The 17,086-nt window shown below is 41.0% G+C and overlaps 1 protein-coding gene across 1 annotated transcript in view; it reads right to left on the bottom strand.

Annotated features, from left to right (window-relative positions):
• LOC149147567 (PRA1 family protein A1-like) overlaps positions 1-17,086 on the bottom strand; it is a 161,086-nt gene that overhangs the window by 94,182 nt on the left and 49,818 nt on the right. The window contains exons 2-3 of the mRNA XM_089439298.1: positions 13,795-13,835; positions 13,613-13,691 (exon numbers count right to left, since the gene is read on the bottom strand). Of these exons, the coding sequence (XP_089295424.1) occupies positions 13,613-13,691; positions 13,795-13,835 (120 nt within the window). The remainder of the gene's footprint in view (positions 1-13,612; positions 13,692-13,794; positions 13,836-17,086) is intronic.

The raw sequence follows: 17,086 nt of genomic DNA, 5'->3' as shown, positions 1-17,086 counted from the left end.
CCTTGACGTGGATGCCTCTACATCGTGGTCTCGACCCATAACTGATTTTCCCTTTCTGTCTCTAATTACTCGCTCTGATACCATGTGAAAATTCTATCATTGCAGCAACTGATTTATTTTTCCTCCTTATTCGACAATAAGTTATTTATGAAATTACTTCAATAAACATTAAAATAAATATTGCTACAAATATCACACCGTAATACAGAAACAAACATATGCACAAGCATTAACACATTGACACAAATATTTTGGACAACAGTCCCCAGAAAAACCCAATGTGGGAAAACCGGTGTAACAACAGAGGATTTTATTATTCAGCAATTCTTCAATACAACAGGGTGCCAAACTGGCTTACCCACAGACAAAAATAATTCTCCAACACTTCTCCCAATCCCAGTGTCAACCCGGCTGACCTCTACGTGGCTCTCAAACCCTTTGTGTCAGCCCCTGCTTGACTGTGTCAGCCCTGAGCCTCTCTGCGTCACCCACGCAGGCCCAGCTAGTGATTGTGCAGTCTTCTGTTGCCTTTGTGTCTGCCTCTCCTGCCTCAACGTTGATCTTCAATGGCTGATCCCGCCTCTCTGCTCCATACTTGCTGCCTCCTGACTGCTCACCAGACCACTGGTTCAATTTCTCAGCTAACCCCGCTCCAGAAATTGAACTGATTGGTCTCCCTCAGTGTCTTCTCCAACCAACACTTCTCCCAATCCTAGCGTCAGCCCAGCTAACCTCTGCGTGGCTCTCAAACCCTCTGTGTCAACCCCTGCTTGACTGCGTCAGCCCTGGGCCTCTTTGTGTCACCCACGCAGGCCCAACTAGTGATTGCGCAGTCTTCTGTTGCCTTTGTGTCTGCCTGAAAAGCCCTGCATCTGCCTCCTGCCTCAGCGTTGATCTCTAGTGGTTGATCCCGCCTCTCTGCTCCGTACTTGCTGCCTCCTGACTACTCACCAAACCACTAGTTCAATTTCTCAGCTAACCCCGCTCCAGAAATTGAACTGATTGGTCACCCTCAGTGTCTTCTCCAAGTGACCCTCAAACCTCCTCTTATACTTTTCTCATTGACAAATCAACGGCCGAGATTAAGTCCCTAATCAACGACTAAGATAAGATCTCGCTTGATACATGACTTTTGGAGCCATTCTAACACAATTTTATATTAATTTACATTAATATTTTATTTTCCCTAAGTTTAGACTTAGGGACTTCATTAAAAATATTAATTATTTTAATATCTCCCAAACTGTTTAGAATCTACCCAAACCCTTTCTCGGTATTGGAGATCTCATGTGCATTAGCCTCTCCACCAATTTTCATGGCTAGAGCACATCCGATGCTACCCCAAATCAACATCTAGGTCGACTTGATCAAATATGACACTGTGGGCTTCACTTCAAAAATAAACTTTCCCTTATCCGAATCTAGTGCTTCAAAGGTCAAATTTGGTCCTCTCGGAAAAAGGAATCTAGTCGAATGATTGGAATTTGCCACTGAGCTGCCAAATTAATAGAGATAGAATGGATCCTATTGAGTAATGGAGCATGTATGGCTTTGGAGGGCCTTTGGCAAAATTGGTAATTAAAGTGCTTTCGCAGGTGGTTAATACTTCTTCTGCAGAGAGGTGTTGGAGCACCTATAGCTTCCTCCATAACGTCAAAAGAAATTTCCTCAATGAAAACTGGGCAGAAAGCTTGGTTTATGTACACTACAACTTGAGGTTGTTGACACATTATAGTGAGCAAGCTCAATATGATAGAGCATATGTCATCTGGGAAAACAACCCAAAGGAGGACAATTTGGAGGATGGGGCCTTACATTTGGAACAATTGGAGCGGGACAAATATTTATCTTATTAATGACTGTACAGATGTAGTTCAAAAACTTCAAGATGTTTAGTTCTTCACTTATGTAAGAATGGATAGTGTTGCGGAAGCTAAATTTTAAGCTAATGTTGGAAAGGGCATTTGTATTGAGGTTCCTTTAACTATATGGGAGAAATAAGGAGAAACTGAAAACCGGGGTGGGAAATGAGAAATTTTTACATGGCATCAGAGCTTGAGTGCTGAAGGGCAGTTTGGGACAGCAAAAGGAAAAATTACAGCTGCTGATTTTTAACTCAGAAAATTCCAGCAAGCTGATTTTTTCATAAACAGCAGTTTTATCTTTACTACAGCGGTGCTATTTTTCAGCTTTAACACAGCAGGATGTCATTGGGATTGAGGGTGGAGCATAGGCTGGATGGGCATACAAATTACAGCGTTTGGAAGGAGAGAATGCAGAGTATCTTTGAGGAGGCAGAAGTCTGGGATATCATGGTGCATACCACACAGAACCCTGTTGTTGTGCCTACTGATGCTACTCAGTTAACAGCTTATAATAAAAAGAACAACAAGGGTAAGAGGCTGATTCTAGACGGAATCAAAGTCCATTGCATTACTCATGTGAGAGGAAAGAGCAATGCCCATGAGATGTGGACAGCATTGTCCAATCTCTACCAGAGTACCAATGAGAACCGGAAGATGGTCCTGAAGGAGAAGCTGAAGAACATTAAGATGGGTAATGATAGTGCAGTTGGATATCTCACAAAGATTACTAATGTGAGAGATGAGTTGGCAACGATTGGAGAGGCCATTCCACCCACTGAGTTGGTGCGGATTGCAGTGAATGGCCTCCCCTGTTCATGGTTGAACTTTGCTGATGGGGTTTGTGCACGTGAGACCCTTCCCACATGGGAGAGGTTTTGGGATGATTGCATTCAGACAGAGATCAGGAAAGGTCAGCTTGGGGCAACCAAGCCAGTTGAGCAGGATGAGGATGTAGCACTGGTGGCAGGAGGCAAGAAAGGCAAAGGGAAGAAGCAGGCTTCCACAAGCAGTGGTGGGGGCAAAGGCAAAGGTAAAGATAAACAAGGGAACACACAGAAGAACTATTTCAAGGTGAAATGTTGGAATTGTCAAAAGATGGGGCATTATGCAGTTGTGTGTCCGGAGAAGAAGAAGAAGAAGGGGAAGAACCAGGACGTGGCAGCTTCAGCAGAGATTGAGGACTTTGCAGGTCGTTTTGACCGGGAGTTTGCGTTCACTACGTGTGAGTCCTCTAGTGCAGGATCACCTGCCACACAGGTTCAGAGGGAGCATGCTTTTCCCTCGATTAGCGGAGCATCTTCAGGTATCTGGTATGTGGACAGTGGGGCTTCACATCACATGACAGGAGTCCGTGAGTACTTCTCAGAGCTTTCAGAGAGTGGCACTGATATAGAGGTAGTACTCGGTGATGACAGAGTTGTTAGAGTAGTCGGGGTGGGGACACTGACATTTCAAAGGGAGTCCAAACCTCCCTTGAAAGTGTCAGATGTTCTTTATGTCCCGGGGATGAGGAAGAACCTCGTATCCGTCTCAACTTTGGAGGACAGAGAATATGAGGTACTGTTCAGGGGAGGACAGGTGTTGATGTATCCCAGGGGCACTCCAGCTGATTCAGCTAGAGTGATAGGTGTACGCCATGCAAAGGTGTACAAGTTTGCATTCCAGCCCCTTTTGGCATTGAGCAGCAGTACCGACAGCAGAGCTAGCAGTTTTGAGCTGTGTGAGATTTGGCACCGCAGGATGGGACATATGTATCATGGAGCCTTGAGGACATTGCGGGAGATCACTACAGGTGTGCCAGATTTCAGTATTGATCACTTTGATACTTGCAGAGGTTGTGCGATGGGCAAGTTTGCCAAATCCCCTTTTCCCAGCAGTGACAACAGAGCGACTGGGATACTTGATTTGATTCATTCCGATGTGAGCGGTCGGATGTCTCATGTTTCCTTGAGTGGATATGAGTACTATGTTTTATTCATTGATGATCACTCCAGGAGGACCTCGATTTATTTCTTGAAGACCAAGAGTGAGGTCTTCAAGCGGTTTCAGGAGTTCAGAGCTCTTGTGGAAACACAGACAGGTCGAAAGATCAAGTCCCTGAGGTCGGACAATGGAGGAGAGTACACCCTTGGAGAGTTTGTTGATTATTGTGCGGAGGCAGGCATTAGGAAGGAGTTCATTGTTCCTTACAACCCCCAGCAGAACGGTGTTGCAGAGAGGAAGAACAGATCCGTCATAGGGGCTGCCAAAGCCATGTTACATGATCAGGGGTTGCCATTGTTCTTGTGGGTAGAGGCCTGCAACACAGCGGTTTACTTGCAGAACAGGAGTCCGCATCATGCCTTGGGGCACATGACTCCGGAGGAGGCTTTCTCTGGGAAGAAGCCTGATATTGGTCATCTTCATATCTTTGGATGCATTACATACTCCTATATACCCAAGGAGAAGAGGACCAAACTAGAGCCCACCGCAGAGAAGGGTATCTTTGTGGGCTACAGTGAGACCTCAAAGGCCTTTCGGATTTACCTTCCTGCACAGAGGAGAGTTGTTGTCAGACGGGATGTGAAGTTCGAGGAGGACAGGGCCTTTAGGAGGTCACGGGAGTTAGAGTATCTGGATCAGCCAGACCCTCAGCAACAGTTGAGTCAATCGCAGGGATCCAATGGGCAGGGATCAGGAGGATCAGGAGGTACATCTATGAGGATGTCAGGTCCGTCAGTGAGCAGTGGCTCACCGAGCCAGAGGGGTGGTGCTCCGGGCAGCATGCAGAGCAGTTCACAGAGCAGTTCACTAGGGAGTCCACTGATGGACAGTTCACACGGTACCTCAGCTTCTACAGGTTCAGGTGCAGGCAGGAGGACAGCAGACAGACAGTCAGGAGTTCAGGCTCCTGATGATGATGAGGAGGAGGAGTTTCATTCTCCGGTGGGAGAAGTGCGCTCAGGGAAGAGGAAGCCCAAGTGGCTTCAGGACACCTTGAGAGATGCCTCATCTGTTGCTGAGCCGAAGAGGCTGGTCAGAGAGAGTAGACCACCTGAGAGGTTTTGTAGCTATATGGCAATGGTTACCAGCATCCTTGACTCTGAGCCTTCTAGCTATGAGGAGGCAGCTAGCCAGCCGGTCTGGAGAGAGGCCATGCAGGAGGAGTATTCTTCTATCATGAAGAATGATGTTTGGGAGGTGGTGCCGAAGCCTGAGGGCAAATCCGTGGTTACTTCCAGATGGCTTTACAAGGCAAAGTATGCTGCAGATGGCAGCATTGAGAAATTCAAAGCGAGGTTTGTGGCTAGAGGGTTCTCCCAGGTAGAGGGAGTTGCTTATGAGGAGACCTTCGCTCCCGTGGCTCGATATACTTCGATCCGCTCCATTATATCGATAGCAGCAGAGATGGGTTGGAAGATCCACCAGATGGATGTGAAGACCACATTTCTCAATGGCTTCATACAGGAGGAGGTGTACATTGAGCAGCCACAGGGCTTTGAGGTGCATGGGAAGGAGTCCCATGTGTGCAGACTGAAGAAGGCCCTTTATGGCCTGAAGCAAGCTCCCAGAGCTTGGTACTCCAGGATAGATACATATTTGCAGGGGATGGGTTTCACAAAGAGTGAGGCAGATCTGAACCTTTACTTTATTGTGATTGGTGAGGAGCCTCTCATTCTGGTGTTGTATGTGGATGACTTGGTCATTACAGGTGCAGAGAGACTCATAGAGCACTGCAAGAGAGATCTTGCGACGGAGTTTGAGATGAAGGACATCGGCTTGATGCATTACTTTTTGGGCTTGGAGGTGTGGCAGGAGGAGGGGCATTTCTTCCTGGGGCAGGGGAAGTATATTGTGGACATCCTTAGCAGATTCCACATGGAGGATTGTAGACCCATGTCGACACCGATGATCACCAACTGGAAGAAGCTTCATGCTTCGGATTCCGAGTTGGTGGATCCCACATTGTACAGGCAGTTGATTGGTTCCTTGATGCATTTGGTCAACACTAGACCAGATATCTGTTTTGCAGTCAACACGATGAGTCAGTTTACGTGTGAGCCTAGGAAGGTTCACTGGGTGGCTGCAAAACACATTTTGCGGTACTTGCAGGGGACAGTGGATTATGGTCTGGACTACAGGCAAGGAGATGGAGTGAGATTGGCAGGATACACTGATTATGATTGGGCAGGTTGTGCTTCTAATAGGAAGAGCACTTCAGGGTGCTGTTTTGGGTTGGGTTCAGCAGTAGTGTCATGGTCAGCCGAAAGCAGCAGGCAGTAGCACTGAGTTCAGCGGAAGCAGAATATATGGCAACCAGTCTAGCTAGTTGTGAGGCTATCTGGCTTCGCAAGATGTTGTTTGGCTTATTTGGTCAGCCATTGAGAGTCGAGACCTTCAGTGATTTACTGTGATAATCAGAGTTGCGTTAAACTCACGAAGAATCCAGTATTTCATGACAGGTCAAAGCATATCAGGATCAGATATCATTTCATCAGAGACTATGTTCAGAAGAGAGTTGTGAAGCTTGAGTATATTTCCACTGATGAGCAGGTTGCAGATATTCTTACCAAAGCCTTACCACGAGGCAAGCATGTCTACCAGTGTTGTGAAAAGCGCGATTAAATCGCGCTTTTTTCGCGCTTTTTTCCCCGCGCCGATTTAATCGTACTTTTTACACGAAAAAATCGGCTATTTTTTTGCTGATTTTTTCCGAAAAAAACGCGATTTTTTCTGAAAAAAGCTTGGGGTTGCCGGGACAGCACGATTTTATAAAAAAAAAAATTGGTTTTTCATTTGGTCATTTGGGTTTTTTCATGCAATTTTTTTTTAAAGAAACAAATAATTTTTGAGTGGGGCAGCTTAATGATCAAGTCTAGGCCCTAGTATGGATATGCTATTCATGGTAATGTTAAATTCTTAAAGTAAAAGTGACATTCTCCTTAATCTTCATTTTCATCCTTTTACTTAAATTTTTAACATGACCATGAAATGACTCAGGATGTTTGAGAGTGGTTCCAGCCTCATTGGATTTCATATGAAGAAAGTAGAATTTTAGATTTCATTTAAAATCCAGCAGACTTATCAGTTTTTTAGGATTTCAAGATTGGGAAATTGTAATGTTTCCCAGTGACACCACCTGCTCGGGCTACCCCTGCCACCAGTAGAGGACGTGGTCTACCTCCTATAGCTCCTACTTCTAGTTCTTCAGCTTCTAGAGCACATCAGACTCCACTGCCACCAGCACAGGCACCAGCATCTACATCTAGAGGGAAAGGGAAAGCTGTGGCATTTTCTCACAAGAGGGGCAGAGAAAATCAATAGGATTAGACCTCATTTTATTGTATATGACATTATGACATGATGAGTTACATTATCATATTTTTTGTTGATATTTCGAGGCTGAGTTGGGACTCAGGAGTCAGGACTTACTATTCAAGACATGATTCAATGTTATGTGTGATTTTACCGCTGAAATGATATTAATCATCTTATATATTAGTTTTTCTATCATATTTATGTGTCAATGTATTTATTTTATGTTGTAGATGGTTTAGATATTAAAAAAATTGAAAAAAAAATGAATATTTTTGTACCAAATGATATTTTCCCGCTTTTTTCCGATTTTTTCCCGATTTTTCCGATTTTTTCCGATTCGTTCCCCGCGCCGATTTAATCCTGCTCGCGCTTTTCACATCATTGATGTCTACTTCAAAGACAAGATGGGTGTAGTGAGGAACACCTTCCTCGGTAAGAGGGAGTGTTGAAATTTGGTACCAGAGGACAGGTGGTTCCCTTAGGCTTTGATCTTTGGCTTAGGGAAAAGTGTCCAAAAGAATTTAATTTTTCTCCTAAAGTAACTTTATAATTTTTATAAAGTTAAATCTAATTTAAAAGTGACTTTAAGTGATAAAGTTACTAAGTCTAATTTTAAAGTGACTTTTATAAAGTCAATGAAAAATTAGAAAGCAAAAGTGAATTTAGTTGGAAATAAATGACTAAGTGGGTCTTTATAAAAGTGGGGTGAATTAAAAAATAAAAAGTGAGATTTAAATGAGCATTTAATCTCAGCCTTAGATCTCAATCTATTTCAGCCATTGGATTTAGGGATCACCCAAAAGTCACTTGGGGTTAGATTAAAGGAGGAAAACGAGGAAAAGGTCATTCATTCTTTCATGTGCAGATTGGGAGAAAGAGAGCAAGAGAGCAAGGGAGATTTCTGGACAGGGAGGAGAAAGAGACAGCAGCTTGGCACACATTCCAAGGCAGCAGTTGAGCAGATTTGTACAGTTGATTCAGCACACAGTGAAAGGCAAATTTTGGCACGATTTCCGAGTGGTTTGCACAAAAATCGAGGAGCAGTTTGTTGGTTTTTCTGCACGCAAAACGAGGGCTGTACAGCAGCGTTTATTGCTAAAAGTCGGCACGAAAATCGAGGAGGTCGTACAGCATTTATTGCTGTCCTGTTTGCTGTAATTTCTAGTTTGCTGTGAGGCATGGGAAAAAAGATAAGTTGTAAATTTGCTTGCTGATTTTTTGCTGAATATTTCTCACTGTAAAAAGGCAATTTTCATAAATAAAGAAGAGCTATCAAACTGGTTTTCCCCAAGAGTTGTAGGGGGTTTTTCCAGGGTCACATTGACCAAAAATCTCAGTGTTTAAATGTGTTTTAATCGCTGTTTATTACTGCTGATTTTTATTTCTGCAATTTCCAGCATTCTGTAAAATTTCCAGAATTTGTGTTTTCAGCAAATTTATTTTTTCCAGCTTGTTAAATGTATGGTTATGGGAAAGGGCATTTAACTATATGAGAGAAATAAGGAGAAACTGAAAACCGGGGTGGAAAATGAGAAATTTTTACAATTTGCACCAGCTTTGTCGCCACCTCCATCTACAACCTCACGTGGAGGTCATGTGCCTTCTAGTTTTGGACGTGGTCGTCCGACTATGCAAGAGGAGACTCCCAATAAACCATGAGAAAAGAAGTTAGAAATTTCTTATGACAAGAGGAAAATGTAGTAGATAATAGGTTTACTTGTCTTTTCTAGTTCCTAGTTCTTTTTATAACTATTAACTCTTTCATTTTCTAGTTTCTAGTGTTTTTTATGACTGTTGACTCTTTCATATTTATTATGGTATTTTTTGTAAACAATATGACAGTTTAAGTTTGAAGTTTGAAGTTGGCAATTATAACTCATTGGTAATGAATTATGAATATGATTCTTCATGAAAGCTGAAACATTTCATTTCATGTTTTATATTCTTTGTTATAGTTTGGTAATGGCTACAAATACAACTTTAGTGATGACAAATGTTATATATTGAATTTTGAAAGTTTGAAACTTTAAGATTGATGAATCATGAGACTTGATGTTGTAACATGTAGCTTGTGGACATGTGGTTGATGAAGATTATAACTTCTAGATGATTGATGTTATATGGTTTAATCCGTGTTTTATGTGTTTTATATCTAATTCATCATTCCACATGCTTTTGTTGACATATATGCATCAAAACATATAAAAATATATATTATATAAAATTTGCTCCTGCTTCCAAGCATCCTTGGTTTAGTGGCTCCAAATTTGGCAACCCATTCTTGTGAAGAAGTGAAGCACCAATATGCACTGTGTTGGTCCATTAGGCTCTACTACCTTTATGCACATAGATAACAAATCATGCTACCAGTCTTGGCCTGAAAAAAAACATGCAGTATTTTTGGCTGTAAAGAGAGAAAGGGAGTGCACTGCTCTAGAAAAAAGGGCACAAAACAGAAAAAATTTAAAAATCTGTTAAATCTGCTAAAAATACCAAAACTACACAGAAAAGGTTGGGTGTTGGTGAAAGTGAGGGTTAAAAAACCCTAGAAAACAGTTGCTGTCCAAAAAAGTGCTGAGACAGATTTTCTTTTAAAAAACGTTACAGTGTAGGAGGAGATCACACTAGCTTTGATACCATGCTAAGATCATAACAAGATAATAGATCTCTAGTGATCTCTTCAATAAACCTTAATCTAATAATCAAACAAGCAGATTTATAACAACACTTAATACAGATCACAGCAAAGAAGTTCACATGCTATATCTTTGTACAAGAAAGAACAACCATAACCAAAAACAATCAACCACACAAATAGAGAAAAATACCACAACTAGAGTGAATTCTTTATAAGTGCCCTTAGGCAAAGAATGAATGAATTTACTTCAATGAGACAATTCAAATGACTGTAACTTTGTATATATACACATCCTTTAGCAGTAGGGCATTAACCCCAAGAGGGAAACTAGGCCAGCTGCCAACCCAGTCAAATATAGAAAATACAGTAAATGGGGTTAGTTAGACACCCATGTGTAAGCTACGTACAGCTATTTAACCACTACAATGGATTGGCACATGGCCTCAAGTGAAAATTAACCACTTCTGCTCTCAGATATCACTCATTTCATTCATCTTTGTCAGGGTTGTAAGGAGGCTTCTTGCTAGTTGTTGAGGATCAAGTTTGTGAGAGTTTAGGCTGCCATGTTACATTCAACTGTTGTTGGATAGTTGCAGAGGTAACATTTATTTACAATCCAGTATTATAAATATGGCCAAATCTAAGCCTTATGCTTTGGAGGCTGATTATAAAGCAATTCCTCTTGACAAGATCAAACATAAGGATATTTGTATAACAATATATGCCTATTAATAGTCTAAAGAAATAACGATTGCTTAGTTACTCTTAAACAGATTTCTTAATTGCACAAGATGGGTCTGGTATGTTACCTTGTGCTTACATAAAATCAATCCCGATAGCATTGCTCTCATGCTTTGAAGTTCAACCCCTTATGCACTGCTTCCATTGCTCTAAAAGAATCACCCACTTAGTCCAATTGAAATCTAATCTTTATCAAGCACACATTACCACCATTGACAATGGCCTCTGTCTTAGCCAACCTCAAGCCTGTGTTGTTTTTTGGCAAAATTTCCCATGTCAGAAACTAACTTCACTGTGTTATGGAGTAAATCCATGATACACATATACAAGTCACAGAGATCTTTGCCCAAACCTGCCAAGACTACCTTCACCACATCATGCATTTCCTTTTCAATAATAATATATTATTCCTGGTCCTAAACTAGCCAGGTTCTTCCTACTCTTCTTTTGATTTAGCCAAGGCTCAACCACCTAATTTCTTGCAAATAATTTCTGCACCTGCCCTAATTGATGGTCTAATCTTCAGCCTCACTTATAATATCACCCTTTTGGACACTATCCTTGAAGTCAACATTCCAGCAATTGTCTAATACAGCTGCAAATGTCTCCAAATCACAAAGGCTTAAGTTTATCAAGTTGAGGTTTGAATGCAGTTCCTCCACCTTTCTTAGTTTGGCATACCTTTATAATGTCATCAGTCTATAGAAGCATTTTATCTCCATCTATCAAGGATAATTGTTAGATTTGATGGACAACAGTATAATAATAAACACTTCCAAAGACACACAAAATTGCCACTACAAATAACAATTGAGATAATAATACCTAAATGAATCAGAATTCTCCATAAACCATGTAAGCGTTAGAAAAATAGCAATCTACAAATAATATAAACTCCATATTCCACGGCTTTACCAACTCTCCAACTAGAGTCTACAACTCCTATAAGTTAACCACTTTAAATCAAATTTTAGTTGATCACACGTAGCTCCAACATTAGCATAAAATTTAGCTTCCGCAACACTATCCATTCTTACATAAGTGAAGAACTAAACATCTTGAAGTTTTTGAACTACATATGTACAGTCATTAATAAGATAAATATTTGTCCTCATTTTGTTTTGTTCTTCGTTTCACATGTGTTACCCACCAAAAGTGGGGACCCCTAGGAGAGCTTTTCTCTTATTCATTTCTTCAAGCCGACAGCCAGCATCCCCTGAGAGCCCCCCTTGTAGCCGATGTGATGTGCCATTTTATCTCTGCCACCTGCATAAGTTATATGTTTTCTCACCCATATGTACAGAGCATCTATTAGAAGGTGGGCAATACGTTCCAAAAGGCATGTTTTTCATTGTGCAAGTACTCATGCTTGTTTTTCATTGTGCAATCAAGTGCTCATGCTTGTTTTTCATTTGGGCATTTTGGGCATGGATTATTAGGTGACTTGAAAAAGTAAGGGCTTTGATCGTGGTTTTGTTCTCTCACCTTAAATGGGGGGTCTTAAATCCTAGTCCCGTGGGATCTCCCCTATTGGCCTATGGCTTTAGGAAGGGAACTACTTGAAAAACCCTAATTTTAGTAGCATGGTCCCATTTTTCAGTTCCACATTTTTCACTCCCCTGCGCACATTACAAGCCTTATTCCACCATTTCCCTCTTTGGGTCCACATGACCAGTGGGTCCACAAGGCACTAGCACACCGCCCTCCCCTTGTCCACATATTTGGGTCGAGAATGGAAACATTTTCCTGGAGGTTGATGCAGCTAAAAGAAAGTTAAAAGCATATCATGGCCACAAGTAAAAAAACAAAAGAAAAGAAACTTATAAAATGCAAAAGATGGTCAGGAAATTTAATATAGCACGTTGGCAAAAGCCAACCATGAGCTCTACCACTTACATTATGGCCTTCACCATGGTTCCTAGAGCCCATGGGTTCCCTTCACATCATTAAAGGAACCCATGCATGTCCAACCATAGTGAGCGATGAACGGCCCCACCTTTATGGGGGTAATAACTGCTTTACATCATACACAACATACTCTCATGCCCTAGAGGATGTCTTCTCCTTAAAACATTGTTCCTCTTAAAGTAGGATGTCTTAATCTATCACCTTGCACCTTAAGCCCTAGAATACCTATTATAAGTGATCAAAATCTTACCAGGACTCCTCCCAACAGTGAAAGTCCATAAAGAGTAAGGGAACTTGGTTGTGATGACAGTGGGCCAGTGTCCCATTGTTAACACTTGGTCTAGCTCTTTGTCTTGTACGGTTTCCCTCTCCAAGGCCTGCTATATTTTGTGGTAACAACCAACATCATCACTTATTTTGAATCTCCTGTAACTAATAACTTCTCATTAGCAAGAAGAAAGCTTAGGAGGTCAATGTTATCAGAATCGGACCAGTCATCGAACCGGCAGAACCCCCATATCGAGAACCAACGAGAACTGGACCAGAACTAGTAAAAAAACTGGACCAAAAAACCAGTCAACCAAAAACTAGTGTACCAAGCCTATCCTTTTGGGGCTACAAAAATGGGCACTCAACACCATATAGCTCAAGCCTCTGGACAATGGCAGAACATGTACATAAAGAATTAACACTTTGGCACAACAAGGCAGCGGATTATGCCAATACAGGCTAGCCTAAGTCCTAATGACAAGCCCTGAAAAAGCAGGGATCATGCAAACATGGCCTTTCTGCATCCAACCTATTCTTTAGTATTTACATACTGGCAATTGTGCAAAGCCATGTATAGGTGCTAAAGAATTGAAGTTCCATTTTTTATTCAACTTTTCTGTTATTGGCACTCGTTAGAGCATCAAATCATGTGCTATTAAAGAGATGTATTGTGTATGATGTAAGACATTGTAGTGTTAATCACCAGAATGCCGAAAGAACCCATACCATGCATCTAACTTTCAAGTGACAACCCATTTTATTAGTCTCCAAACAAGGTTGGAGCACAACAAGTTCTGTGGTCTTTGTGAAAAGCAACTTGATTCTCAAACAGAACTGTTGCTAGGCCAATTCCCATAAATATTAAAATTAAAAATATGAACACTAGCATTACCTGTCATTAAGTATCGCAAGAGTAAATCCAGCCAAAATAGCAGCCAAGAGGGAAAGGGGATTAGTCAGAAAGGCCAGCCCTGCAGCCGATTAACACTAATTAATTAGTGGTCTGAAATCAGTCCAACGTACAACAAAAACAAAGAAACCAAAACAGAAATGTCAACGGTGTGCCAGACTTACCAAGGATTAATGTTATTATAATGAAGTAGTTGGTACGATAACTGCATCAAATAAATCAGCACATCAGTATTTAGTTACAAAATTCCTTTGCAACATAGAAAAACATTATCTAAAATATTGTGTCTCATAATGTATAACTCAAAGGTGACAATTTCTAAACATCATTAAAAATGAAGTGAAATGCATGAGAAAGCTTCTGCACTTCTTCATAGATATGCAGTGTCTACTAAGAATTCGCATGATACCAATTGCCCTATATGCCATGACATGTTTCTGCTAAATAGAATAAGATAAGCTTTAGTCAAATCTAGCTGGCTGTCTGTTTGTCCGTTTTCCTAAAGTAAAAGAGAGAAAATTGATAGCAAGGCAGATAAGATAATAAGATCATTTTATTAATGTCCAACGAATGACTACAAAAGTAGGTCAAAGGGACTGAAAAGTACATGCAGTATGAATACAATGTGGGAGTGCAAATGAAAATGCAGCTCTGAGGAAATGCAAACAGTGATAAAGAGAAATACCCACAGAGTGCTAAAAATAAACACACAAATATAGATAAAACTAATATAGGGAAGGAACAAGATCTACAATAAGAGAGTCTCCCAGTGTAAGTAACAAGACAGTGAGTCCAATGAAATCAAGGTCACCGAGACCTGATGGCCAAGTGTGAGGGGGGCAAGAAAATCTCTGGCTCACCTGCAGAGTCTGCTGAAGATATCGGAGGTGGGCATATCTGTATGATCCTGAGGGGGATATAGGAGCTAGTGATACTCCTAACATCCGAGGCCGAAGAGAAGAAACTCTGGATAGATCTCTGGCTGCTCCACTGGGAGACCAGGAAATGCGGACGAGCGGAAGGCCCTCGTCCGCAGAGAATGTTGAATCTTACCCACTTCTGAACATTGTATTGATATGAATCACCTAACAGCAGTCTTTCTAACAACTAAGGGTCTGTAAAGTTTGAGGGATATGCACAGTGATGAAGACTAACTTCTATCTTATGGACATTTGTACTGGACCTATCATGGATAAGCTGTATGATCCATCATAGTAGGCAAGCTGAGTGTGTACACTGTACAGTTAACTTTTAGCATTTAAGATAAGATGAGATAATTTTACTAATGTCCTATAAATTATCGCAAAAGTAGGTCAGTGGGACTGAAAAGGATATCCATAGACTAAATATCATTTGCTACCCAATGGACCAATGCAAACTGCCAATTATTATTGTGTTAACTACACCAATCATGTTCTCATCGCAAGCATCATCAAAACATATAATTTGGTTAAGCTTAGAATTTTCTGGGAAGCCCCACCAACAAGATAAGCTGTTTAAATGTGATCAATCTTGAAGAATGAACGCTTTGCCTTCATAGTATTGTACATTGCTGGAACAGCTATTACTGGAGTTGTCATTTCTTGTTAGAACTGTTTTACGTTTCTCCAAAACTGTTGATACAATTTCTCATGACTTAACAATTGCATTTGCAGCTCATTTCATTAAACTTTTTGAATAATTATGCTCCATACTGAGTAGTTCACATGTATTGGATGTAATTTATAATATGCATGTAGGAGGCAAGTCTGGTGAATAATCAGGTTATGTCTTAAATATATAATCCTTCGCTTTCAGAGGAGAATTCACTGCTTGAGATAACTTAGCAGAGGCGAGATTGGTTTGGCATAGAGACTTTGTATGATAGGTCTGTTTGGATGGATTCAACAGATGGCAAAGGATATGTCATAGAGCCATAAACGTTTAGTACACAATTACTCTCACAAGTAAACAATTCCCCTGCCATGTTAAAATTGGAGTACTAATGCAAAAAATTCTCATGTTGGGGGATATGACTAAATATGGCACAGATTCATTTGCATAAGTTATTGATCCCAGAGACAAAAAGCACCGTCATATTTCCTAGGTATTTTGCATGTGTCAGGTAGCTTAAGCTTGAATATTTGACATGAACTCATTTCACTGAGATCTGACGTAGGTAAATATCTGATGGTTTGTTCATCTGCAGCTGCTGCCTAATGATCTTCAAACATTCAATTTGGCTGGTGTCTCATCATTGATGATGGGATGCATTCTTCGCCTATAATAAAACTGCCTCATGCTCCTTATACTCAACAATACTAGGGTGTGGAAGGAGCTCATCAAGGCCACTGCTTTGACTGTAACTTGCCTCATTCCAGTTTCCAGAGCTTTACGCATACATACAACATCACAAACAGTCTTACTTTTCCAGAGGTGCCTGTAGTATATTGTTGCTTTTGGCATACCAGTATCTTATTGACAGAGTTTGATGTGTTTGCTGTGCTATGAAGTTTACCAAATCATCTCAGATAACAGATTTTTATAAGTATGTTCCTTCTGTGGCTTCATTAAAGACATATTGCCATGCTGCAACACCTCAGATTCCAATATTTCCATGACACAGTTTGGTGTACAGTGACGTGCATGAGAAGTTCATAAGGTTGTCTCAATCGTTAGCATGTTATACGAGACGTCTTGCAATTCTGATGCTTGTGATTGATTGATCCGGAATGCTCATTATAAAATTTTCATCTATCTTGGTACTTTCTAGGTGGCACATTAGAGGAATTGGCTTGTAGAGCCCATTTTATGGGCAGGTCCCAATTTGGAGATTTGGGGTCTAGAACCTTCCATAGCCATTTTGAGGCATCAAACAATACTTTTTGGGGTTAAAACTTCGGGAGCATAGCTTGCAGCCCCTTGATGCTGTTTAAAACACCAAGATTTTTCAAACAGTGCAAAAATCACTTCAATCAAAGATTGTATGCAGAAATTATGCCTCACGCAACTTGATTTTGCTTGTTGACCACCATGGCAGAGGGGCTGTGAGGTCAGCATCATTACTCACACAAGTGGGGCTAGCCACATGTGGACTTTCAAGAAAATTTTAGAAGGTCCAAAACCTGACACTAATTGAGTATTGAGGCATGTAAAAACCCTAACCGTAGATGGCTATCATATATGTTAAACACTGGGCCACTAGGAAGAGAAAGGTGTTCCATTCTTTATCATTGTACTTGTTCCATAGTAGAGCAGAGAATCTAGCAGTGGGATTTGAGAGCATTCTGTGGCAGCAATACAGGCTACAGTGTCAAAGGCACCTCCATAGTGAGTGCCACATCTCCTTCTACTAGCATTTCATAACTTAAGGAAAGAGAAAAGAGCATACACCTCCCCTTCTAGTTGGGTTTTATCCCATTTTAGGTCTCCCAGGATACATCTTTTGTTCATTGTGTGGATGGTGTTTATTTGCTT

The sequence above is a fragment of the Pinus tabuliformis genome, chromosome 9, assembly GCF_031772625.1.
Source record: "Pinus tabuliformis cultivar Carrire ecotype Pingquan chromosome 9, CPIR1, whole genome shotgun sequence".
NCBI lineage: Eukaryota > Viridiplantae > Streptophyta > Pinopsida > Pinales > Pinaceae > Pinus > Pinus tabuliformis.
This window is presented reverse-complemented; position numbering and strand designations above follow the sequence as displayed.